The 25,783-nt window shown below is 48.3% G+C and overlaps 1 protein-coding gene and 5 non-coding genes across 6 annotated transcripts; 2 read left to right on the top strand and 4 right to left on the bottom strand.

Moving 5' to 3' along the window:
* Window positions 1–6,537: 6,537 nt before the first annotated feature.
* Window positions 6,538–6,609, top strand: trnah-gug (transfer RNA histidin (anticodon GUG)). The gene has a single exon. It is a non-coding gene; the product is annotated as a tRNA-His (tRNA).
* A 695-nt stretch (window positions 6,610–7,304) lies between these two features.
* trnav-aac (transfer RNA valine (anticodon AAC)) lies at window positions 7,305–7,377 on the bottom strand. The gene has a single exon. It is a non-coding gene; the product is annotated as a tRNA-Val (tRNA).
* Window positions 7,378–7,486: 109 nt separating this feature from the next.
* Window positions 7,487–7,559, bottom strand: trnaf-gaa (transfer RNA phenylalanine (anticodon GAA)). The gene has a single exon. It is a non-coding gene; the product is annotated as a tRNA-Phe (tRNA).
* A 1,226-nt stretch (window positions 7,560–8,785) lies between these two features.
* On the bottom strand, window positions 8,786–8,858 carry trnav-cac (transfer RNA valine (anticodon CAC)). The gene has a single exon. It is a non-coding gene; the product is annotated as a tRNA-Val (tRNA).
* A 694-nt stretch (window positions 8,859–9,552) lies between these two features.
* trnah-gug (transfer RNA histidin (anticodon GUG)) lies at window positions 9,553–9,624 on the top strand. Its single transcript has one exon. It is a non-coding gene; the product is annotated as a tRNA-His (tRNA).
* A 14,277-nt stretch (window positions 9,625–23,901) lies between these two features.
* Window positions 23,902–25,436, bottom strand: LOC138243008 (zona pellucida sperm-binding protein 3-like). The gene is made up of 6 exons (XM_069198503.1): window positions 25,038–25,436; window positions 24,821–24,936; window positions 24,639–24,745; window positions 24,383–24,557; window positions 24,187–24,305; window positions 23,902–23,988 (listed from the first exon to the last, which is right to left on the bottom strand). Exons 1-6 carry the CDS (start codon window positions 25,179–25,181, stop codon window positions 23,984–23,986), a joined length of 666 nt encoding a protein of 221 aa, XP_069054604.1. The 5' UTR covers window positions 25,182–25,436; the 3' UTR covers window positions 23,902–23,983.
* Window positions 25,437–25,783: the final 347 nt, after the last annotated feature.

Genomic DNA, 25,783 nt, shown 5'->3' with positions numbered 1-25,783 from the left:
TTTGAAAAATCATGCAGAGAAGCTACCAAAACTGGTAATGTTCATATAATGTGTAATGCAATAGCAGCATTTTGGGTTGAAAACAAAAAGCATATCTTGGTATGAATCCTAACACTTCATAGACAGCGTTCTAGGACTTCTCGCTTCAGATAAAGTTGTCAATACATCATAGATTTCTACTCAATCAATATCAGCAGTGTTATCGCTACCGAACGCTAAATATAGATCCTGGCAATACTTCGTGAGATCTTCGTAAGAAAATCCAAAATACTACGGAAGGAATCAAATTTATATGTTTCTTTGGATCGAGAAGATGATCATTATGAGACTCAAAACATGCCTGTCTTTTCTTTTTTCGAGGACAAATGGATTATTGAGGTGTAAAAATGGGTTCAAAACCAAAATCACCTGCTATCGCTGCTGTTTCTTCAAATCCTTCAACTGATCATCGATATCGAGGAATAATATATAGTTTCTTCAAATCCTTCAACTGATCATCGACATAGAGAAATAATATTATACAATTGTGGTTTTCTGTTAATTGCCAATTTGACTGTAATTACATCTTCGTTTACAGATGTCTTGCATGTATCACAAGGTATAATAGTCGTCGTGCGTCCTCAGTTAAAATGTACGACAAAAGTACAACATTTATGGTTACATCCATATTAAAATGAAGGTAAATATACCAAGATATTAAAATACAATTGTACAGTCCTAACTTAATAATGCCTGTGAAGTTTTCCATCAAATCCGAACTGTAATTTTGAAATATTATAGCTGAGAATGAAAAGAGAGTACAAAGATCAAATTCAATGAGTGAAAATGCACCAGTAGTTCTCTAAGCTGAGTTTCTTCCCTGAACATGACTTGCTTGCGAAGCACCAAGCAGCCTTGAACGGATCGCGGAAATCAAATATACAGTACAGATGGATTCAGAGTGTGCTTTCCAACTTTTGTGCAACATTTTCCTTTGATAGGGTGGAGTTGTCTTCACAATCTGGGTTAAATAAAAAGGAGTGACGTCAGTGTTAAACAGCTTTCCTTCTTGGAGAACAATGGTTGTGTTCCATATTTCTAATTATTTTGGTTTCAAGATCGCAATTTAGTGTGAAACATAAAAGCCAGCTGGATAAGCTTTATTAATTTCCCTCATGGGATCAATAAAGTATCTACAGCAGTGGTTCTCAAACTTTTTGGACCAAGTACCACCCCTAATCCAACCAAAGCATCCAAGTACCACCTACAAGTCATCATCTCATAGGAACCCCAGAAATTCTCAATGACCAACATGAGTGTACGTGCACATACTCACACATACATATAATAAATATTATAATAATGAACTTTATTTGATATAGCGCCTTTAAAGGTGGCTTCTCAAAGTATTTTACAGAAAAAAAAACATTAACAACAACTAATAAAAAAGCACCATTTCAGTGAGAGGGGTGAGCCTATTTAGTTGAGCAAAGGAGATGTGAATTAATTTTTCAAGCCTTGATACAATTCACAACAGAGTCTAACAGATATTAAATCATCAGGCATTTTCTTGACGGCAAAGGTCTCGCGGTGGATGTTGTAATGCGTACATTAATTTCTGGAGCAACCTCTCTAATTCGTGCAACTGCACCGTTATGTCGGCTTGTCATTGCTCTAGCACCGTCTGTACAAACTCAGATGCATTTTATCAAGTCGAGGTCATTCTCTTCGATAAATTCATTCTGAAGCTGAAATATGTGCTCTCCTGTAGTTCCTGTTGGTAGCGGTTTACAGAACAGAAAGTCTTCATGGGACATACCCTCAAACTCGTATCTAACGTAAACGAGCAAATTGGCCAAATCGACTACAGACTCATCTAATTGCAGTGAAAAACATCTGCTCATCTTAACGCGCTCTATCAGTGTACGTTTGATATAATCCTTCATTTCAATAATTCTATGAATGACTGTGTCTTTCAGTGGGAGGGGGGCAGCAGGTCGAGCTGTTTAGCAGCTTTTTTTCCACACATAATACGTGTCAGCTCTTTTGCCAACGGTAAATAAGGTTCTTCAAAAATAGTGTAGCTTACCTGCTTTAGCAATCCGCAAGCTTTTTCCGCGTTTCCGTTTTTATTTCCGTATTTATTTAAAGTTTTTATTTCATGCGCATGGGAGCGAAACACAGAGACGCTCGGTGTATTTTTCTCAAATTCGAACAGTTCTTAAATATTTTTCTATCACGCTTTCGTGTGCTCACAAGATTGCCTGCGTTCGTAGCACGTATTTCTATGCATTCCTGTGTTTACAATGTTGGCATTGTTCCAAAATCACGCACATTCTCCTTTCTCCCTATTTGCTGGAGATACAATAGCTTTTTTTAAATACAATTGGTCACTTGCATCCGTAGCACGCATTCCTGTAGAGTGGTATAGAATTACAGAGTATCTCTTGTGTCCACTGAAGTATTAGCACGCACTGTATCGTAGTATGTAGGCTGCGTATTTGACAAGTATTAAAATACAAAATATGAAAACCCGTCCCGATTTTTCAGTGCACACTACACAGTTCCAGGGTCATTTGGCGTACCACCTGGTGGCACTCCACGTACCACTGCCGGTACGCGTACCACAGTTTGAGAACCACTGATCTACAGTATCTATAAATCTCTTACACGTCATTTACAATGGCTTTTCAACTAATAGCCCGTGCAGGGATCAAACCCTAGCTGTTGGTACAGTACGAGTTGCGTAAGGCTCTGTAACGCGCAGATGAGAAACTAACCTCTGCTTCTTCATTATATACACAGCTATATATGCAAGCTTACTGCCTCCTACGGGCTCTGTATTTGATTGCGGTACAAGACCGGCCGTGGAGATAAAGTGAGACGGGTGTGTACATTAAAAGGCTCATAGTGTCCCTGGGAGGGCTCAAACCACCACCCTTTTGCTTAACAACCGAACCACAAAGACTCATGTACAGCTTAACACTTCTCGGTCTCAGTGAAAGTGATACACTCCGTAAAATTTCCAGAGATTCATTTATTTTTAAAGGAAAATCACCAACAGCGGCCAAGATCTACTGGAGTTTTTTCATTCTATACCGCGATTTCTGAAGGGTACTCTGTGAAAATACGAGTTTTGACGAGAAGGGATGGACATATAAGGTCAAAAGGCTTGAGGAATTGAACCTTAAGGTGAAGACTGCGGGTTCAGTAGCAGCAGAACCTGATCAGTATCAGTTGACTCCGATATACTTTGAAAATGAACTTGGGGATTTAGAGTCAGACGTGCTACCGTTGCACCATGGGGTACTTAATTTAAAACAAAATAGAAAAAAAATCAGTGTTCGTGGATCTGTAATTGAGAACAACACCTGCACAAGAGCTGCGCAGGAAGAATAAAATGTGGTCTGGGAAGAAGAGACTCTCTTCGGAGAGCTGCGCTCTTCACAGGAGATTTTTTTTTTTGTGAAGCTGATTTGTCTCCTTTGGGAAATTCAACAGCACTGACAACTGTGATTTCGTGGTGCAACGGTAGCGTGCCTGACTCCAGATCAGAAGGCTGCGTGTTCAAATCATGTCGAGGTCAGCTGTTACTTTTTCAGGTTCTGCTGGTCCTGAACACGGAATTCACCCCATGCAGTTGAGTTCTATCTGTACACCACATAGATAATCAAAACAAAATAGAGCAGTACAGGACACGCAGTGTGGAGCTCACACAGGCTTACAGTCTCCAGCATTGGAGTGGAGGGGAAAAAAGAACTTTGTTTTTTTTTTTAAGAGAAAAGGCACAGTTCACATCTGCTTAACATCACGTCCAACTTTAGAGACAGCTACATCAGATAATGGAATCCCGGAAGTTTCAGATAACTTTTTTTTAATACAGGTTCAAGCAAACCTGAAAGTTAATGAGTTTCCGGACACTTTTGTTTTATTAAAAAGTGTCTGAAGCCTGAAACTGTAATTTGAAAACAAAACCCGCTATTGGACATTAGCAGGTGCTTTTTGTAACGATTTGCTATTTCATGCTGGAAAACAAAGGAAACAGACCCAACGTTTGCTTTCAGGTGCGGTTCATTACATAATATACAGCTATTACTGAGGAGCTTGAATAAAATTTACACGAGCCAGGTAGAAGTCGAACCTACAATCTTATGATCCGAAATCAGACGCATTGTTTATTAAACCGCTGGCATTTCACATGACCTGAATTCCCCCATAGTGTGCTCAGCGCCGCTACTAGTAATGCACCGCTCCGTCTAAAATTTCAAAGTGAGAAACATGTGTTTTCTTATTTTTTATGAGTTTTAAAATATAATCTCTTTAAATCAGACAAGGGGTTTATGTTTCGCACTGAAATTCTGACTGAGAATTCAAAGAAAGACTGTTTTCTTCCACAACACCGTATAATTATCACATCCACCAGACTCTCCAACCTCTCCAGATCTTGCTGGTCGAGCAATTGCTCGGATAAATTAGGTCACGTATCATGTTAAATCATTTCTTCTCAACACAACATTTCCTGGTGCACGTTTTCTCTATGAAAAAAAGACATTTTTCCGTTGCACGATTTCTCGTTTTTTATCAAAGCGTACAGAAATAAAAAAGAAGAAGAAATAGTGTTGCAAAAGAACTTTGTCGCCCTTGTTAGATGTCAAACGCATTGGACATGAAAAATGCCAGATAAAAGCCAGTTCTCTTCGTTTCTCAGTGTCGGGGCTGCTACTGTATGTAAAAGAGGCAATTTGCTCTGAGCGCAGGTTCAGCGCTTTCTGAACACAGATGTCTCAGAGCGGTGTGTCCAAGTGGCTGTAAAAGGTGATGGTGGTCCTGTCACCGTACCCTAGTTGGTTAAAGTGCCTCTTTATTGAACAACAGAACTGTGGTTCAAATCCCAGCCGTGTATTTCTTCCTATGTTGTAGTACAGAACGTACCATTTGGGGCACTCACAAAGGGCTTGATTTTGTTAAATGCATGTGTTCATTTCCTTTCAAAAACTTGTTTTTGATGAACTTCACACAGCTTGCAAAACATGAAATTCAGTTCTTGGTTATCAGTGCAGAAGAAATATTACCGGCTGGCAAAATAAACGGGAAGAGATTTTTTTTTTTACCGAAACCTTGTGATTCGAGAAATGACCTTACCAGTCATTCTCTGTGGCGCAATCGGTTAGCGCGTTCGGCTGTTACTCGAAAGGTTGGTGGTTCGAGTCCACCCAGGGACGGGGTTCTTTGGCGATATGAACATTGTCTTCAGTCGATTGGATTTCTCAGCGAAACCTTAACCATTTTAATATTTGCAGGAAATGCGAGTGTTTAACACGTGTCAGGGTCACCGGGAAATGTCCAATAATGCCCAACATTGCAACTCCCCAGAAAACCATATTCACTCAAAAAAAATTATCGTCGAATCTTCATTTATACTCCAGTTGAATCCTCTGCTGAAATATTTTAAAAATACAATGCAGGTTTGTTTGAGAACTTGACAAGCATTCTTACAATAGCACTGTGCAGTTGGATTTTGATATTTTGACATATTTACCTTAATTTTAAACATAAATACTATACAGTCTATTGTAATTTTAAAATATGTTAGCTGAGGATGCAAAGGGGTGAAAGGGAAAGGTCAGAGGGTATAGTAAAAACAAGGTTAGGATTGGTGGAGGTGGTAGGGGTGTTGATGGTTTTTCTCTTGTCATGGAAATATAACTATTAATTTTAAAGGATCACTTACTGACGTCAGACAGCTGCCAATTCTCCAGACGCGTCTCTGGAAGGATAAACAGTTTATCCTCCGAGGTTCGTCCAATTTGCTAAAATTGTCCGGGTCCGGATGGAGTTTCAGCAGCCGTTCGCGCTCAGGTTTGTGATCCCGGACGAGCCCCCAAATTGTCATGGAAATATAACTATCAAGGAAGCCACAAGAGAGAGTTCTCACCTGAGTAAGGTCTTTATTTCAATATTGCAATATTGGGAGCCCTGCAAAGTGCAACCACAGACTCAATTTGTTACAAGCAGTACAGGGTTTTTATAAGACGTTGCGCTGTAAAAAAGTTCAGCACTTGGTCCCTTCTAAAACTTCCCCTTTCTCTAAGAGAAAACAGATTACATCATAGAGCGAGAGAAGAAAAACTAGATTTGTTATTCAAAGCTTATCAGTTACTTTCAGCTAATTCTAATGACCCAGACAGCATATATTGTTTTGGTACATTGTCTTCTAAACTAACCTAAACAGTGTACTTTGTTGACGAACTGTTTTCTAAAATTCTGCACGCACTGTAGCACAGCAGTTACATCCTTGAAATATATTATCTAAAAGCACCAATATATTTTTTCAAAGCTCTCTACATTTTTAAGAATCAATTTACTTATTAGATTTCCACTTCACCGGCATCATGCAAACAAACTACATAAATATGAGAAAACACGCAAGAGAGTTGTCACTCAGAGTGTCGAAGGGTCGATGTATACTGGGGCTCAGTTGAAATGCAACGTCAGGACTTTTCCGAATTATGTCACACGAAGAGAGCACAGTCCTTTCCGCGTGTGTCTCGGTAACTCGCTGTGATCGTATAGTGGTCAGTACTTTGCGTTGTGGCCGCAACAACCCCGGTTCGAATCCGGGTCACGGCAGAATAGGGGTGCTTTTACTACTCGCACGAATGAAGGCAAAAAAAAAGCCAATCGACGTGAACGAACGGCGCTTTACAGAGGAGTACTGCCTGACTGGATCGTTGATGAACGACAGAGGCCACTCCGACCTCTTCTCGGTTTTCTTCAATGACTTACTAAGGATCTTCTTCACATTCGCCCATGCAGGGGAAGCCAGTTACACCAAAGCAAACGCAGGAAAGTGCATTTCAAGCAGAGACTAGGAGGGACTTGTTTACACCGAGAGTGGGCGGAGAATGGAACAATGCGCCCAGCCCTGTTGCTGGAGCCGATTCTTGATGAGCTCTTGGGCTCACTAAGAGGCCCCCGCTGGATGCTAATCTTTCTGTTGTTCTTGCAGGTCCTGCGCTGCTTTTGAGCCGACAGAGCTCGTCCTGGAGCCGGAGCTGGAGCCGATTCTTGATGAGCTCTTGGGCTCACTAAGAGGCCCCCGCTGGATGCTAATCTTTCTGTTGTTCTTGCAGGTCCTGCGCTGCTTTTGAGCCGACAGAGCTCGTCCTGGTCTGTCGGCACAGCCCAATTGCAAATGATCGGCTCCGCGTACAGAAGGAACGTGCGTTTGGTACAAGAGTGCACGAAGTAACCGGAAATACATTGGGAACAAATGACCGGTCGCTCAAGACCTCTGTGAAGTACAGGAGCGTGCAAAACAAGGCTGTTTCCGCCCGGTCTCGAACCGGGGACCTTTCGCGTGTTAGGCGAACGTGATAGCCGCTACACTACGGAAACCTGCAGGGACCGCTGCTGGTTTCTCGCTTGCGTTTCGGGCTGAGAAAGGGACGCGTCACTTTAGGCAGGGGGCGCTGGAGAGAGGAACAAAGGGCGCGATGAAACAAAATGCCGAAACCCGGGATCGAACCAGGGACCTTTAGATCTTCAGTCTAACGCTCTCCCAACTGAGCTATTTCGGCGGTGCGCAAAGCCCACAGCCACCTGCTCCAGCCTTCCTGTGTTGTGGCATGAGCGCACCAAGAGTAGCGGGAGAGTGTTGCAGGAACGTCACTCAGAAGGAAAGCCACCCAGCTGCGCCCTCTGAGCTCTGTCCAGCGCATCTTCCTCGCATGGACTCCTGCCTGCGACGGGCAGGAAACAATTAGCAAGAACAGAACGACACCCCATGGGTGTCTCATGACCGCACCTTAGGTTGTGACACGTGCAGGTGTGAGGGGTTGCCGGGCTACTTTGGAGCAGAGCTTGGGCGGAGGGGGGGCGGGAAAGCAGACAAAGAGGTGACACCTCAAGGTCTGCACGATCACAGCTCTCCGCCGCCCCAGGCTTCCGCTCGATAAGCTACTGGACACACCCGCCCCTCCTCACACAGACCGTGGAAAAGCCCCCGAGTGGGAGGGCTCTCTCTTCCTCCCAGGAGCTCTTGGACACGACGCCCAGACAGGGGGCGGGGAGCCGCCGCCTGCAAACACGGCTCCAGGCAGGACTCCACTCCGCAGGAGCCGCAGAGCAGAGGAGATGAGGGCAGCTTAGCTCCTGTGCAGAGACCTGAGCTGTTGTTGCTGTGGATGCTGTCTTTTCTGCACTCGGGGTAGGAGTGAATGTTGAGTTGCCCTTAGAAATGAAGCAGAGCACTTCAACGGCACGGGTGTGTGTGTGTGCGCCCTGGTTATTCTGGGAGACAGATCGAACCTGGGCTAAAAGAGAGGGGGCTTAGCCCTCTTCCATTTGCTAGTTCAAAGTTGTACAACCCATTTGTATCTGCTAGGCGGCGCAGTCGTCGTGCACAAAGAACGCTTTGAAAAGCGTCAAAGGCAAGTCATTCCGAGTTGGTCGTTTGTGTTTTCCGTTCAGACGCGAAATGCTGAAATGATCTCTCGGCTCCTCGGTTGTCATTTCTGCTCCGTTAAGAAATCACAGCACGCGTCGGCTTCCAGCACGGTGGGTCGGGACACGATGCTGGGGGTCGGAGAGAGCGATGTCTTCCTCGTTAGTATAGGACCTGTCACCTGTCCCCACCTGTCACGCGGGAGACTGGGGTACATCAGGACGCGCATTGAAGTGAAAGCAGGATGCGCTGCGACAAGCACTGTGCAGATCCCGCCACACTAAGAGGTGAGTGGGTCTGTTCGATCACAGCGCTAGGCGAATCCCCAATCCCCTTTTGTGCCTGGCGACAAAAGATGTCTGTTTCCGCCCGGTTTCGAACCGGGGACCTTTCGCGTGTGAAGCGAACGTGATAACCACTACACTACGGAAACAGTGGTAAGACGTGCCCAGCGGCCCAGCGCTGAGCTTCGCCAATGCGATTCAGCTGCTTCCAGTGCCTTTATTGGAGTGCGCTGATGGACCGTGCTCTCTCTCCAGAGACCAGCACGCCTGTCATGGACGGAGCAGGAAAGGCGGCGCCACATTCTACAGCCCTCTCCACGCAATCGACGAAATCGGGCTACTGAAGTGGAGAAAATCGCCTCTCCAGAAAGTGCAAATATCATCTTGGAGACTATAAATCCTATTGCCGAAGGTCAGCCCTGTCTACCAGAGTAACCCTCCCACAGCGATGATCAGCTCGTCTCACACGCGAGAAGTTTCGGATGGAAACAAGCGCCCCCTCTTCTCGCACGTTTTGCACGTTCGAGTAGTTTTAATCCGGCTCTTTCGTACACGGTGCTGATCTTTTGGAAAGCAGGAGGCAAAACCGAGTCGAACCGCCTGGGTGAAAACCAGGAACCCTAACCGCTAGACTATATGGCAGCGAACAACCATGCTGTTCCCGGCATCATGCAAGCAAACTACATAAATATGAGAAAACACGCAAGAGAGTTGTCACTCAGAGTGTCGAAGGGTCGATGTATACTGGGGCTAAATTGAAATGCAACGTCAGGACTTGTCCGAATTATGTCACACGAAGAGAGCACAGCCCTTTCCGCCCTGCCGCGTGTGTCTCGGTAACTTGCTGTGATCGTATAGTGGTCAGTACTTTGCGTTGTGGCCGCAACAACCCCGGTTCGAATCCGGGTCACGGCAGAATAGGGGCGTCTGCTTTTACTACTCGCACGAATGAAGGCAAAAAAAAAGCCAATCGATGTGAACGAACGGCGCTTTACAGAGGAGTACTGCCTGACTGGATCGTTCATGAACGACAGAGGCCACTCCGACCTCTTCTCGGTTTTCTTCAATGACTTACTAAGGATCTTCTTCACATTCGCCCATGCAGGGGAAGCCAGTTACACCAAAGCAAACGCAGGAAAGTGCATTTCAAGCAGAGACCAGGAGGGACTTGTTTACACCGAGAGTGGGCGGAGAATGGAACAATGCGCCCAGCCCTGTTGCTGGAGCCGATTCTTGATGAGCTCTTGGGCTCACTAAGAGGCCACCGCTGGATGCTAATCTTTCTGTTGTTCTTGCAGGTCCTGCGCTGCTTTTGAGCCGACAGAGCTCGTCCTGGTCTGTCGGCACAGCCCAATTGCAAATGATCGGCTCCGCGTACAGAAGGAACGTGCGTTTGGTACAAGAGTGCATGAAGGCACCGGAAATACATTGGGAACAAATGACCGGTCGCTCAAGACCTCTATGAAGTACAGGAGCGTGCAAAACGAGGCTGTTTCCGTCTGCTTTCAAACCGGGGATTTTTCGCGTGTGAGGCCAACGTGATAACCGCTACACTATGGAAACGGTGAGAATACAGGCTCAGCGGCAGTGAGTATTCAACTTCATTGCATTACTGCTCCCAACCAGTTGATATCAATTTAATTCCTAAGGGTTATGTACTTGTTTTGAGTATCTAATGTAGAAGTTGAAAACTTCTAAAGTTCTAAATGAATGATATACCGAACTTATGTCCTCTTGATATGTGTAACTCTTTGTAACTGAATGAATTTATATCTTTTGTATTCTGATAACCCTTACGATAAGATCTGTTAGGTTTACATGCATATTCTATATCTTAATAAATGTATCCTCGTGTATTAGTACCTGTGTGTGCGTTGTTTGAGTTATATCGCATGGTTGGATTCTAAGACCATTAAAAGAATTAATTTTGTGATTTACTGCCACAAAAATAATTGTCCCAGTAAATGCCCAAACCCCTACAGAACTGGTGCCTCGTGAGAGCACACTACAACAGTGTGTGATCTCCTGTCCCAGCCTGAGGAGCAGACAGCGAGTCTGTCTCTCAATAATACTAATAATACAGTATGTGATTCCCTGCCCCAGCCAGAGGAACAGACAGTGAGCCTGTCTCTCAATAATAATAATCCAGTGTGTGATCTCCTGTCCCAGCCTGGGAAACAGTGAGTCAGCCTCTCAATAATTATAATACAGTGTGATCTACTGTCTCAGCCTGAGGAACACACAGTGAGCCTGTATCTCAATAATAATAATACAGTGGTTAATCTCCTGTACTAGCCTGAGGAACAGACAGCGAACCTGTCTCTCAATAATAATAATACAGTGTGTGACCTCCTGTCCCAGCCTGGGAAACAGTGAGTCAGCCTCTCAATAATTATAATACAGTGCGATCTACTGTCTCAGCCTGAGGAACAGCGAGTTTATCTGTCAATAATAATAATACAGTGTGATCCCCTGTCCCAGCCTGAGGAACAGTGAGCCTGTCTCTCAATAATAAAAGTACAGTGTGTGATTTCCTGTCCCAGCCTGAGGAACAGACTGTGAGCCTGTCTCTCAATAATAATAATACACTGTGTGATTTCCTGTCCCAGCCTGAGGAACAGTGAGCCTGTCTCTCAATAATAATAATAATACAGTGTGTCATCTCCTGTCCCAGCCTGAGGAACAGACAGTGAGCTTGTCTCTCAATAATAATATTACAGCGTGTGATCTCCTGTCCCAGCCTCCAGGGAACAGACAGTAAGCCTCTCTCAATAATAAAAATACAGTATGTGATCTCCTGTCTTAGCCTGCGGAACAGACAGTGATCCTGTCTCTCAATAATAATAATACACTGTGTGATTTCCTGTCCCAGCCTGAGGAACAGTGAGCCTGTCTCTCAATAATAATAATAATACAGTGTGTCATCTCCTGTCCCAGCCTGAGGAACAGTGAGGTTGTCTCTCAATGTTAATAATACAGTCTGATCTCCTGTCCCAGCCTGAGGAACAGTGAGCCTGTCTCTCAATAATAAAAGTACAGTGTGTGATCTCCTGTTCCAGCCTAAGGAACAGACAGTGAGCTTGTCTCTCAATAATAATATTACAGCGTGTGATCTCCTGTCCCAGCCTCCAGGGAACAGACAGTAAGCCTCTCTCAATAATAATAATACAGTATGTGATCTCCTGTCTTAGCCTGCGGAACAGACAGTGATCCTGTCTCTCAATAATAATAATCCAGTGTGGGATCTCCTGTCCCAGCCTGAGGAACAATGAGCCTGTCAATCAATAATAATACAGTATGTGATCTCCTGTCCCAGCCTGAGGAACAGACAGTGAGACTGTCTCTCAATAATAATAATAATACTGTGTGAGTTCCTGACCCAGCCTGCGGAACATACAGTGAGCCTGTCTCTCTATAATAATAATTCAGTGTGGGATCTCCTGTCCCAGCCTGAGGAACAAACAGTGAGCCTGTCTCAAAATAATAATAATACAGTGTGTGATCTCCTGTCCCAGCCTGGGGAACAGTGTGCCAGACTCTCAATAATATTAATAATAATAATACAGTGTGATCTACTGTCCCAGCCTGAGGAACAGACAGTGAGCCTGTCTCAACAATAATACACAGTGTGTGACCACCTGTCCCAGACTGAGGAAAAGACAGTGAGTCTGTCTCTAAATAATAATAATACAGTGTGGGATCTCCTGTCCCAGCCTGGGGAACAGTGAGCCAGACTCTCAATAATAATAATACAGTGTGATCTACTGTCCCAGCCTGAGGAACAGACAGTGAGTTTGTCTCTCAATAATAATACAGTGTTATCTCCTGTCCCAGCCTGGGGAACAGACAGTATGCCTGTCTCTCAATAATAATAATAATACAGTGTGTGATCTCCTGTCCCAGCCTGAGGAACAGACAGTGAGACTGTCTCTCAATAATAATAATAATACTGTGTGAGTTCTTGACCCAGCCTGCGGAACATACAGTGAGCCTGTCTCTCTATAATAATAATTCAGTGTGGGATCTCCTGTCCAACTCTGAGGAACAGACAGTGAGCCTGTCTCTAAATAATAATAATACAGTGTGTGATCCTCTGTCCCAGCCTGAGGAACAGACAGTGAGCCTGTCTCTCAATAATAATAATACAGTTTGTGCTCTCCTGTCCCAGCCTGAGGAACAGTGAGCAGTCCTAATAGTTACCGCTTTCCTGATTTAGCTCAGCAGCTCTTATTTCGCCTGAAGCGCAAGCAACTTGTGAGAACAGGTTGGGTTTGCTGTGCTCAACTGGTTCGGCGTCTTCGTGTCGTAGCGCCGCAACGGTGTGTTTTCCTTCCTTCTCTTTTCAGCCCAGAAGAAACATTTTACTTGTTCCTTTTGTAGCCCATGCATGCCGACGCCTGTGTTGTGTTGTGGATTTTCCCCTTCTTGAATTTGTACTCCTCCTCCCTCTCTCTCCCTACCTCTACCTCTCCCTCTCTCTACCTCTCCCTTTTCCCCTCCCTACCTCTCTCCCTACCTCTACCTCTCCCTCTCTCTACTTCTCCCTCTCTCCCTAACCCCCTCTCTCTCCACCTCTCTCCCTCTCCCTCGCCCTCCACCTCTCTCCCTCTCTCTACCTCTCTACCGCTCTACCTCTCCCTACCCCTCTCTGCTCTCTCTCACTCTGGAGTTTATTTTCCAGACAGAAATCCAGCTCCGTCCCTCCTGTGTAAGATTGGTGATGCAGGATGAGAGCCTCTAACCGAGAGCACTGCAGCGGCAGGTTCTGTGGTCTGTTTCAAATCCACCCGCGATGAGACACCGAGGAGAAATGAAGAGCCCCAGGCGCGGTAGAAAATCACCCAGGAAAGAGACTTTCAATGTAGGAAAAAAAAGTCGTTAGTAACGGACATAATATGTTTGTTTTGTTTTTTTAATCGCTGCGATGTGTGACTAAGCTCATACGACTAAGAGTTGCCCCCTTTGTCTAGATCTGGTAACCTGCTTGTCGCTGGTGGGCCAGATCGTGTCCCCCGTCACTATACTGGGGCAATAGGACCCACACAGACCGCAAGGTGAGCGCCCCCTGCTGGCCCCACAGAGAGGGAGAGGTAGAGGTAGGGAGAGAGGTAGGGAGGGGAAAAGGGAGAGGTAGGGAGAGAGGTAGGGAGAGGGAGAGGTAGAGGTAGGGAGAGAGAGGAGGAGTAGAAATTCAAGCAGAGGCCTGAGTGGAGCACTGTCGTATGGCCCTGACATCAATCCCTCAACTCTCTGCATAAAGCAGTGTCTTACGGCCATGACATCCCACCCCCACCACTCTCAGTGGAAAGCACTGTCGTATAACCATGACATCCCACCTCCACCGCTCTCTGCGAAAAGCAGTATCTTCAGGCCCTGACATCCCACCCCCGCCACTCTCTACGTAAAGAAGTGTCGTATGGCCCTGACACCCACCCCTCCACTCTCTGCATAAAGTAGTGTCGTCAAGCCCTGACATCCCACCCCCGCCACTCTCTACGTAAAGCAGTATCGTCAGGCCCTGACATCCCACCCCCGCCACTCTCTGTGTCAAGCAGTGTCGTATGGCCCTGACATCCCAACCCCGCCACTCTCTGTGTAAAGCAGTGTCGTATGGCCCTGACATCACACCCTCACCACTCTCTGCGTAAAGCACTGTCGTATAGCCCTGACATCCCACCCCCGCCACTCTCTACGTAAAGAAGTGTAGTATGGCCCTGACACCCACCCCTACACTCTCTGCATCAAGCAGTGTTGTCAGGCCCTGACATCCCACCCCCGCCACTCTCTGTGTAAAGCACTGTTGTATGGCCCTGACATCACACCCTCACCACTCTCTGCGGAAAGCACAGTCGTATAGCCCTGACACCCACCCCTCCATTCTTTGCATAAAGCAGTGACGTCAAGCCCTGACATCCCACTCCCGCCACTGTCTGCGTAAAGAAGTGTCGTATGGCCCTGACACCCACCCCTCCACTATCTGCGTTAAGCTGTGTTGTCAGGCCCTGACATCCCACCCCCGCCACTCTCTGTGTAAAGCAGTGTCATATGGCCCTGACATCCCTCCCCCGCCACTCTCTGTGTAAAGCACTGTCATATGGCCCTGATATCACACCCCCACCACTCTCTGCGTAAAGCACTGTCGTATAGCCCTGACACCCACCCCTCCACTCTCTGCATAAAGCAGTGTCATCAAGCCCTGACATCCCGCCCCCGCCACTCTCTACGTAAAGAAGTGTAGTATGGCCCTGACATCCACCCCTCCACTCTCTGTGTAAAGCACTGTTGTATGGCCCTGACATCACACCCCTCCACTCTCTACGTCAAGCAGTGTCGTCAAGCCCTGACATCCCACCCCCGCCACTCTCTATGTAAAGAAGTGTCGTATGGCCCTGACACCCACCTGTCCACTCTGTGCTTAAAACAGTGACGTCAAGCCCTGACATTCCACCCCCTCCACTCTCTGCGTAAAGCACTGTGGTCTGGCCCTGACATCCCACCCCCTCCACTATCTGCATAAAGCAGTATCATCAGGCCCTGAAATCCCACCCCTGCCACTACCTGCGTAAAGAAGTGTCGTATGGCTCTGACATCACACCCCTCCACTCTCTGCGGAAAGCACTGTTGTATAGCCCTGACACCCACCCCTCTACTATCTGCAGAAAGCAGTGTCGTCAAGCCCTGACATCCCTCCCCCGCCACTCTCTGTATAAAGCACTGTCGTATGGCCCTAACATCACACCCCCACCACTCTCTGTGTATAGCACTGTCGTATAGCCCTAACACCCACCCCTCCACTCTCTGCATAAAGCAGTGTCGTCAAGCCCTGACATCCCACCCCAGCCACACTCTACTTAAAGAAGTGTCGTATGGCCCTGACAACCACCCCTCCACTCTCTGCGTTAAGCTGAGTTGTCAGGCCCTGACATCCCACCCCCTCCACTCTCTACGTAAAGAAGTGTCGTATGGCCCTGACATCCCACCCCCACCACTAACTGCATAAAGTAGTATCGTCAGGCCCTGACATCCCACTCCCGCCACTGTCTACGTAAAGAAGTGTCGTATGGCCCTGACACCCACCCCTCCACTCTCTGCGTTAAGCTGTGTTGTCAGGCCCTGACATCCCACCCCCGCCACTCTCTGCATAAAGCAGTGTCTTATGGCCCTGAAACCCTCCCCTCCACTCTCTGCATAAAGCAGTGTCGTCAAGCCCTGACATCCCTCACCCGCCACTCTCTGTGTAAAGTACTGTCATATGGCCCTGACATCACACCCCCACCACTCTCTGCGTAAAGCACTGTCGTATAGCCCTGACACCCACCCCTCCAATCTCTGCATAAAGCAGTGTCATCAAGCCCTGACATCCCACCCCCGCCACTCTCTACGTAAAGAAGTGTAGTATGGCCCTGACACCCACCCCTACACTCTCTGCGTCAAGCAGTGTTGTCAGGCCCTGACATCCCACCCCCGCCACTCTCTGTGTAAAGCACTGTTGTATGGCCCTGACATCACACCCTCACCACTCTCTGCGGAAAGCACAGTCATATAGCCCTGACACCCACCCCTCCATTCTTTGCATAAAGCAATGACGTCAAGCCCTGACATCCTACCCCCTCCACTCTCTACGTAAAGAAGTGTCGTATGGCCCTGACATCCCACCTCCACCACTAACTGCGTAAAGTAGTATCGTTAGGCCCTGACATCCAACTCCTGCCACTCTCTGCGCAAAGAAGTGTCGTATGGCCCTGACACTCACCCATCCACTCTGTGCTTAAAGCAGTGACGTCAAGCCCTGACATTCCACCCCCTCCACTCTCTGCGTAAAGCACTGTCGTCTGGCCCTGACATCCCACCCCCACCACTATCTGCGTAAAGCAGTATCGTCAGGCCCTGACATCCCACCCCTGCCACTCCCTGCTTAAAGAAGTGTCGTATGGCCCTGACATCACACCCCCACCACTATCTGCGTAAAGCAGTATCTTCAGGCCCTGACATCCCCCCGCCACTCTCTGTATAAAGCACTGTCGTATGGCCCTAACATCACACCCCCACCACTCTCTGCGTATAGCACTGTCGTATAGCCCTGACACCCACCCCTCCACTCTCTGCATAAAGCAGTGTCGTCAAGCCCTGACATCCCACCCCAGCCACACTCTACTTAAAGAAGTGTCGTATGGCCCTGACACCCACCCCTCCACTCTCCGTGTAAAGCAGTGTCATATGGCCCTGACATCCCAACCCCGCCACACTCTGTGTAAAGCAGTGTCACATGGCCCTGACATCACACCCCCAGCACTAACTGCGTAAAGTTGTATCGTCAGGCCCTGACATTCCAATCCCGCCACTCTCTGCGTAAAGAAGTGTCGTATGGCCCTGACACCCACCCGTTCACTCTGTGCTTAAAGCAGTGACGTCAAGCCCTGACATTCCACCCCCTCCACTCTCTGCGTAAAGCACTGTTATATGGCCCTGACATCTAACCCCCGCCTCTATCTGCGTAAAGCAGTATCGTCAGGCCCTGACATCCCACCCCTGCCACTTCCTGCGTAAAGAAGTGTCGAATGGCCCTGACACCCACCCCTCCACTCTCTGCATTAAGCAGTGTCGTCAGGCCCTGACATCCAATCCCCGCCATTCTCTACGTAAAGAAGTGTCGTCAGGCTCTGATATCCTACCTCCTATACTCTCTGCGTAAAGCAGTGTCGTACGACCCTGACATCCCACCCTCGCCACTCACTGTGTAAAGCAGTGTCGTATGGCCCTGACACCCACCTCGCTACTATCTACATAAAGAAGTGTCGTATGGCCCTGACACCCACCCCTCCACTCTCTGCATAAAGCAGTGTCGTCAAGCCCTGACATCCCACACCCACCACCTTCTGCGGAAAGCACTGTCGTATAGCCCTGACACCCAACCCTCCATTCTTTGATAAAGCAGTGTCGTCTAGCCCTGACATCCCACTCCCGCCACTCTCTACGTAAAGAAGAGTCGTATGGCACTGACATCCCATCCCCACCACTAATTGCGTAAAGTAGTATCGTCAGGCCCTGACATCCCACTCCCGCCACTCTCTGCGTATAGAAGTGTGGTATGGCCCTGACACCCACCCGTCCACTCTGTGCTTAAAGCAGTGACGTCAAGCTCTGACATCCCACCCCCGCCACTATCTGCGTAAAGCAGTATCGTCAGGCCCTGACATCCCACCCCTCCACTCTCTGCATAAAGCAGTGTTGTCAAGCCCTGACACCCACCCCTCCACTCTCTGCGTAAAGCAGTATCGTCAGGCCCTGACATCCCACCCCCGCCATTCTCTGCGTAAATAAGTGTCGTATGGTCCTGACACCCACCCCTCCACTCTCTGCGTAAAGCAGTATCGTCAGGCCCTGATGTCCCACCCCCGCCACTCTCTGAATAAATAAGTGTTGTATAGCCCTGACACCCACCCCTCCACTCTCTGCATTAAGCAATCTCGTCAGGCCCTGTCATCCCACCCCCGCCACTCTCTGCGTAAAGCAGTATGGTCAGGCCCTGACATCCCACCCACGCCACTCTCTGCCTAAAGCACTGTCATATGGCCCTGACACTCACCCCTCCACTCTCTGCGTTAAGCAGTGTTGTCAGGCCCTGACATCCCACCCCCTCCACTCTCTGCATAAAGCACTGTCGTATGGCCTGACATCCCAGCCTCGCCGCTCACTTCGTTAAGCACTGTCGTATGGCCCTGACACCCACCCCTGCACTCTCTGCATAAAGCAGTGTCGTCAGGCCCTGACATCCCACCCCCGCCACTATCTGCGTAAAGCAGTATCGTCAGGCCCTGACATCCCACCCCTGCCACTCTCTGCGAAAAGAAGTGTCGTATGGCCCTGATACCCACCCCTCCACTCTCTGCGTTAACCGATGCTGTCAGGCTCTGACATCCCAACCCCGCCACTCTCTCCGTAAAGAATTGTCCTATGGCCCTGACACCCACCGCTCCATTAACTGCATAAACCAGTGTCTTCATGCCCTGAAATCCCACCCCTGCCACTCTCTGCGTAAAGCAGTATCGTCAGGCCCTGACATCTAACCCCCGCCACTCTCTGCGTTAACCCCTGTCGTATGGCCCTGACACCCATCCCCTCCACTCTCTGCATAAGCAGTCTCATCAGGCCCTGACATCCCACCCCCGCCACTCTCTGCGTAAATCACTGTCGTATGGCCCTGACATCCAACCCCTTCCGCTCTCTGCGTATAGCAGTATCGTCAGGCCCTGACATCCCAACCCTGCCACTCTCTGCGTAAAGAAGTATCTTATGGCTCTGACACGCACCCCTCCACTATCTGCATAAAGCAGTGTCTTATGGCCATGACACCCACCCCTCCACTCTCTGCATAAAACAGTGTCGTCAGTCCCTGACATCCCACCCCCGCCACTCTCTGCCTAAAGCACTGTCATACGGCCCTGACACCCACCCCTCCACTCTCTGCGTAAAGCACTGTCGTATAGCCCTGACATCCCAGCCTCGCCACTCACTGCGTTAAGCACTGTCGTATGGGCCTGACACCAATCCCTCCACTCTCTGCGTAAAGAATTATCGTATGGCCCTGATATCCTACCCTCGCCACTCTCTGCGTTAACCCCTGTCGTATGGCCCTGACACCCAACCTTCCACTCTCTGCATAAAGCAATGTTGTTAAGCCCTGATATCCCACCCCCGCCACTATCTGCGTAAAGCAGTACCGTCAGGCCCTGACATCCCACCCCTGCCACTCTCTGCGTAAGGAAGTGTCGTATGGCCCTGACACCCACCCCTCCACCCTCTGCGTTAAGCAGTGTTCTCAGGCTCTGACATCCCACCCCTGCCACTGTCTACGTAAAGAAGTGTTGTATGGCCCTGACACCCACCCCTCCACTCTCTGCATAAAGCAGTCTCATCAGGCCCTGACTTCCCACCCCCGCCAGTTTCTGCATAAAGCACTGTCGTATGGCCCTGACACCAATGCCTCCACTCTCTGCATAAAGAATTGTTGTATGGCCCTGACATCCCAGCCTCGCCACTCTCTGCGTTAAGCACTGTACCGGCAATGCTGGTTAATAAGACAGAATTAAGTGTTGCTGTGCTTTTCCAAATGAGGCCCCATCTCTCCCTTCATCTCTGTGGTGCAGCCACAGAGAAGCTATTCATGCAGGCTGATTTAAAGATGTTTTCTTTTGATAAGGGACAGCTCCCAAAGGGGGATGCACTTAGCTAAGCCTGGCTATCATGATCAATGGTCATCCATTGGCGCCTATCTGTCTAGGGAGTGCCAGATGGACATCTGGATTGCATTCCTAAGTGTCAGGAGTAAGTGACTCATATCTCACCTTGATCAACCAATCAGGGACTGGTAGGGCTGAGTAACCCACGGCGGACTCTGATGCCCATGGAACTTTCAGCCAATGAATGAGCTGAAGTTCCTCCAGGTAAAAACAGGCAACACAGAGCTCCAGTAGGATTCTGTGGACTTCTCAAAGGAGAATTCCAGGGCAGGACGGCCCAGGAGCAGAAGGCTCCCAAGGGCAGGACATTCTCGCAGCGCGCCTCCTGACCATCCTGAGACTCAGCCCGGACAACCACGGAACGGCCAGTGTGTCCGAGTGCCAGAACTTTCCTTTGTTCTAAGAGTCTAGAGCGGAGGTTGCCAGAGAGTAACCAGAGGATCCACCCGAGGTTAGCATCAGCAGCAAGCCTCGTGAACAGGTCAGAACTGTGGACAGCTGAATCACTATTCAGAACTAGCTCATCATCAGGAACGAACCGGTCCTCTTCCTCACTTGCTGGGACCCACAGTCATCTTTTCTCCTGTGCATAAACTTTGCTAGTTAAAGCCAAAACTAACTAGCTGGTCAGTGAGCATCAGCAGCGCACCGTCGCAAGCCGCACAGCACAGCCTGGCACCGAGCCAGAGAGCGCGGATTGGACAGCAACAGCCTGCAACTGTTTCTTTGTGCCCGCAGGAGATCTGAATCCCCAGAGTTTGGATGAGTATTCAACTTCACTGCATTACTGCTCGAGAATTCAATTGTTATCCCAACCAGTTGATATCAATTTAATTCCTAAGAGTTATGTACTTGTTTTGAGTATCTAATGTAGAAGTTGTAACCAAGTTCACTTTATGAAACGGTCTAAATTAATGATATACTGAACGTATGTCCTCTTGATATATGTAACACTTCGTAACTGACTGAATATATATCTTTTGTATTCTGATAACCCTCTCGATAAGATCTGTTAGGTTTATATGCATATTCTATGTATTAATAAATGTATCCTCGTGTATTAGTACCTGTGTGTGTGCGTTGTTTGAGTTATATCGCATGGTTGGATTCTAAAGCCATCAAAAGAATCAATTTTGTGATTTACTGCTACAATTAATAATTGTCCCAGTAAATGCCCAAACCCTACAGAACTGGTGCCTTCAGAGAGCACACTACATAGTGATGACATCTTTCTGTATGATCAGGACAGGAGCTGCAGGTCCACTGTGTTGTGGCTGCAGTACAGTTTTAGCTTATTATTACAATACTTTTTAACAGCGACAGATTCTTAAGATCACGAGGTGTTTATGATATTATTTCAGTATTAAGCTGTTACTACATTCGGAACTGTCCCATAGGATTCAGTGTTCCATTAGTTTGGCACTAAACTGCTTAGTCTATTGCAGGAATTGTACTTAGTCCTGTCTCCTGTCCTGTAGTGTCCTCTAGAGGGCAGCAGCTGTTTCCTTGGGCTCATTGCAATTGGGAACATTGTGATTACTGAGCAGGGCACTTAAGTCAGCAGACGAGCGCGTTGCAAATCGGTATTAATCTGGCGTACAGAGCTGCATGCTAATCTCTGGATCATCTCCAGTTAATGTGATACTGTTCTTACCTTGCAGTTGACCCAATCTGAATACTGGCACCAACCCTGTTATTACAAAGAAACTTCTTGTGTATCTACCGTGATACATAAGTTTGGTGGAGAGGTTTGGCAGCCCATATTCAGTCAAAGATGTGTGTGCAGATCACTGTGATATATAGGCATCAACAAACTGACAAATACAATATTAAATGTTTAACTGATAAAACCCAAATGAACCAAACATGTATAAATTAGTGGTGGAAAGGAGTCTTTTTATATAGCAAAAGGTCTCTTATCCTTTGGTAAGAACGATGGGTATATAACCCATTGTCCTCAATATTAGAAATGAACCCTTGAGCATTGCCGTTGTACCAACGATCCTCAAAAGTGCTGCCATTACCACTGTTCCATAAAATCCTAACATTACCTGTCTTGCATAAATTGTAGAACATGCCATCACATTTCAGTTGCTTCTCAGTAGCAGTTTGATCTATTATCACCCTTACTCCCCACATCATAACCTTCACTCTTCTAATTCTAGTCTCCTAACTGTCCCCCAAGCCCGTCTACACTGTATGGGTGACAGGGCCTTCTGCTGTTATGCCCCCAAGCTCTGGAACTCTCTCTCCAAGGATACCAGAGTCACCTTCCCTAAACTCCTTCAAATTCAGACTCAACACCTTGTTCTGTAGAAGAGCCTTTACTGAACTGGTTCCATTCTTTACCCCTCTGCTTCTACTTTTCTCCTCAATCTATTGGAATTGTTTTATCCTGTGTATTCTAATTGTAATTCTGTCAAGTGCTTTGAGAAGCCACCTTCGGAACCATTATATAAAATAGTTTATTCTAAATCCTTGAAACTTTAATAGGGCACTGCAGTAGGGCTAAAAATTGATAGCCTTAGTGGGCCATCATGATTTGTGCAAATTATAGGTAGTCACAAAGGAAGACTAGGATTCACTTGAAATCCATGACACGGGACACTGAAACAGTGGAGAGTCTTTGTGTAGTAAGCGTTCAGTCTCAATCTACACCGTCTGTGTTGCTGGTAGAGGTAGTTGTGAACACCTGTCTTCCGGATCAAGTACTGGGATCTCCAGTCTCAATCCTAATACTTCTCATGACTGTCCACTACCACTGCTGTGAAACCAACACCCATAAGACAAGACCTCCGAGATTCTAACTGTACCATTATTCACTGATGTTCACACACCAGTATTGTTCCTCTGCTAAGGAAGGGAAGGCCTACTTTACACCAAGCCCCTGTTGACAATTCCTTCCTTGTGTTTATTTTAGTCAGTTTGTGCAGCCCAGAATAGGACACCAGATCTCACTATTGGGCACTACAGTAGCAACTCACTCCATAACCACTACCCCTCTCGGAAACGGGAGGATTTCCAGTATATTGAACACCTCTGTCTCTCCCACAGTAAAAAAAAAAAAATCACACTGCCCTGCCCAAGGAATAGTGCAGCCATCTTCCCCCAGTACAATGCTTTATTACTCCAGCCATTTTCAGTCCTCATTGGCAGCAATACAGGAAGCATTCTTGAAAGGGGAACCCCCACAAATACAGTACTTCAATTTATTAATGGGTCTCACTTCCCTTGAATCTCTCCACCCCATTCAAACCTATAAACCATAAAGAAACAAGGGCAGGCAGAAGGGTCTTTCACAGCTTTATTGAAATGTTGCCATTACAAGGCGAGTGGAGGCAGGAGAGTCACAAGGGCGAGGCTGGAGCCTTCTTTCAGGCACCTGGGGAGGAAGAAGAACAATCCAGCTGAACTGCAGGACACCCACCCCTACAGGAGCTCCTCCTGCCAGACCCTACCTGTCCACTGGCCAACATCTCCAAAGTCCTCTGCTCCCTCCACATCCTCACTGGTGCTCTGAGGGTCTCCCTCCTCATCCTCAGTCCAGTCAGCTCCCACATCCAGAGGAGCTTCTACTGGTGCCACAGCCACCCGACTGCTGGTCACCAGGCTCCTGGTACCTGTGGACAAGTAACACCCAGGAGTGAGGGATCTGCTATACCCAGAGACCCACAGTCTACTCATCTAAACCGTCCCTTTGTCCAGCATAGGATCATTCCTCAGTTGTCCAAGCATGGTTGTCTCTTGGGCAGAGATGCATCCACAAGGGATAGAGAACCAGACCCACCTTCATTCCGGCTGCCAGCACACCTGGACTCACAGCAGGCACAGGCCTCATGGTCACCATACAGCTCCTCCCACCTGGAGGAGAGGAGGACAGGTGAGACCTCCACCTGGCATGTCCCAGAGCACCCTCAGCAGGCTCCTTGCAGAAGTACCTCTTCGCCTCCCTGTTGTAGGTGCAGGACTTGGTCCCTGGTGTTGCTTTAGCAGGAGCCACAGCCATGACAAAGTGCATGTACAGCTCAGTCACTTCATGCTGCAAGAAGGAAGGTCACAGCATTAAGGGATCAAGGCCAATAGAGGGACAGAGAAGGACCTTCTGCCATCAGTGAAGGCAAGCTGGCAGCTCTAGGCACTACAGCTGCCACAGTCTGGTTCACATCTAGATCATGGATGAAAAAGCAGACAATGAATCAGTACAGCAAGAAAGCTGAGCAGCCTTTGAGAGCAGTACCTTCCTGGACAGCTTCTTCTTCCTTGAGGAAGGCATCAATTGTGAAGCGGAGCACATCCTTCTGCTTGGAGGGGACAAACCTGGACAGGCAGCCATCTGCCTTGCTGTCCACCATGCACCTGGGGACAAGGACAAGGATGAACCCCTGCAGGCTCTCGGGGCTCCTGCCCACCTCCCCTCCCAGAAGGGGCCGTACCCCAAGTTGTCGATCACGGGGAAACGGGGCTGGGAGTGCTGGTCCGGTTTCTCCGTTACGTAACACGAGTGGATGTACAGCCTCTGCTCCGCTGTGGCAAAGTAGGCAGTGGCCTGGAAGTACATGGGCTGACCCAGGAAGTACTCATCCTTAGGAGAGACCCGGACCCAGTGGGCTGGAGAAAGAGAGAGGCAGCATTACACCTGCACACAGCACCCCCTGCAGGCAGGAGGAGCCACTCACTCAAGGAGCTTACAGTTGGTGGTGAGCAGCACAAAGCTGTGTTTGTTCTTCAGGTCCTTGAAGAAGGTCCTTCTCCTGGCCCACGTGGGGACATAGCCAACCTTGTAGGAGTAGTGGAACCTGCAGGACAGAGGGGATGAGGGGCTTCTGGACACTTTCCCAGCAGCTTCTCAGCAGCAGCAGAGCCCTGCCTACCTGTTGTAGGAGCACTTGACCGGCACAGAGAAGGGAATGAAGCGATGCACAGGTGCACTGGAGGAGGGCGGGGCATAGCGGAGAGTGTTGGAGTACACCAGGCGGCCCTGGACAACCTGCAGGGTCACAGAGGAAGGGATATTCCCAGGAAAGGCAACCCCGACACTAACCCTACAGCTCACATCGATACACTGCCTATAGATGAAGACCTGCTTACCGATCGCTCGGTGCCGCACTCGTGAAGCCCGTAGATGAAGTAGAAGTAACTGCGTGTGGTTCGGCTGACGCTGCAGTTGCCCAAGGTCACCTCCGATGGCCGACAGCTGAAGCCGAACAGGAGCCGACTGACCCTCACGTACATCCTGCTGGAGTCGCACCACACAGCCACTCCTCGGGTGCCCCCGATGGCCGGGCGAGCCGGCTGCCGCCCTCACTGGGGAGGAAACAGGACGCTCTTGATGTAGGCGGGTAAGGGGCGGCTGCCGGCTTCATCTTCTCCTTGTCGAAGTAGGGCGAGTACGCGTCTCTGGACACGGGAAGGCGGCGAAAGTCGGGAGCCAAGGACTGCGAGTCGTTCTCACTTGCAGACAGGTCTTCGGAGGGCGTATCTGCCAGGTTCAAGTCCTCCAACTGGGCTGCGTCTTCAGGAGCCGGGAAGTCGGCCTGGAGCGCCAATTCCCGAGAGTCCCAGCCAGCCGGCCCGGTGGAGATCAGTGCGGGGAGCCCGGCCCCTGCGCACAGGCACAGCATAAAGAGAAACGAGCACATTGCCAAATTATCGTCCCGCTAAATTGCTACAGGAGTAAAATAAGTAAACCACCAAACTGTGTTGAAGCAAGAGAGCATAAAGTATGAATGCGGTGACTAGGTTTGTATACTGACAGGACCTGCTACCACACACCTGGTCACACTACTGCTCAATCAACACAATCAATTACACACAGAGACACGGATTGTTCTCAG

This window comes from Lepisosteus oculatus, chromosome 14 (genome assembly GCF_040954835.1).
Source record: "Lepisosteus oculatus isolate fLepOcu1 chromosome 14, fLepOcu1.hap2, whole genome shotgun sequence".
Lineage (NCBI taxonomy): Eukaryota > Metazoa > Chordata > Actinopteri > Semionotiformes > Lepisosteidae > Lepisosteus > Lepisosteus oculatus.
Note: the sequence above shows the minus strand (reverse complement) of the source record. Positions and strands in the feature narration are given on the sequence as shown.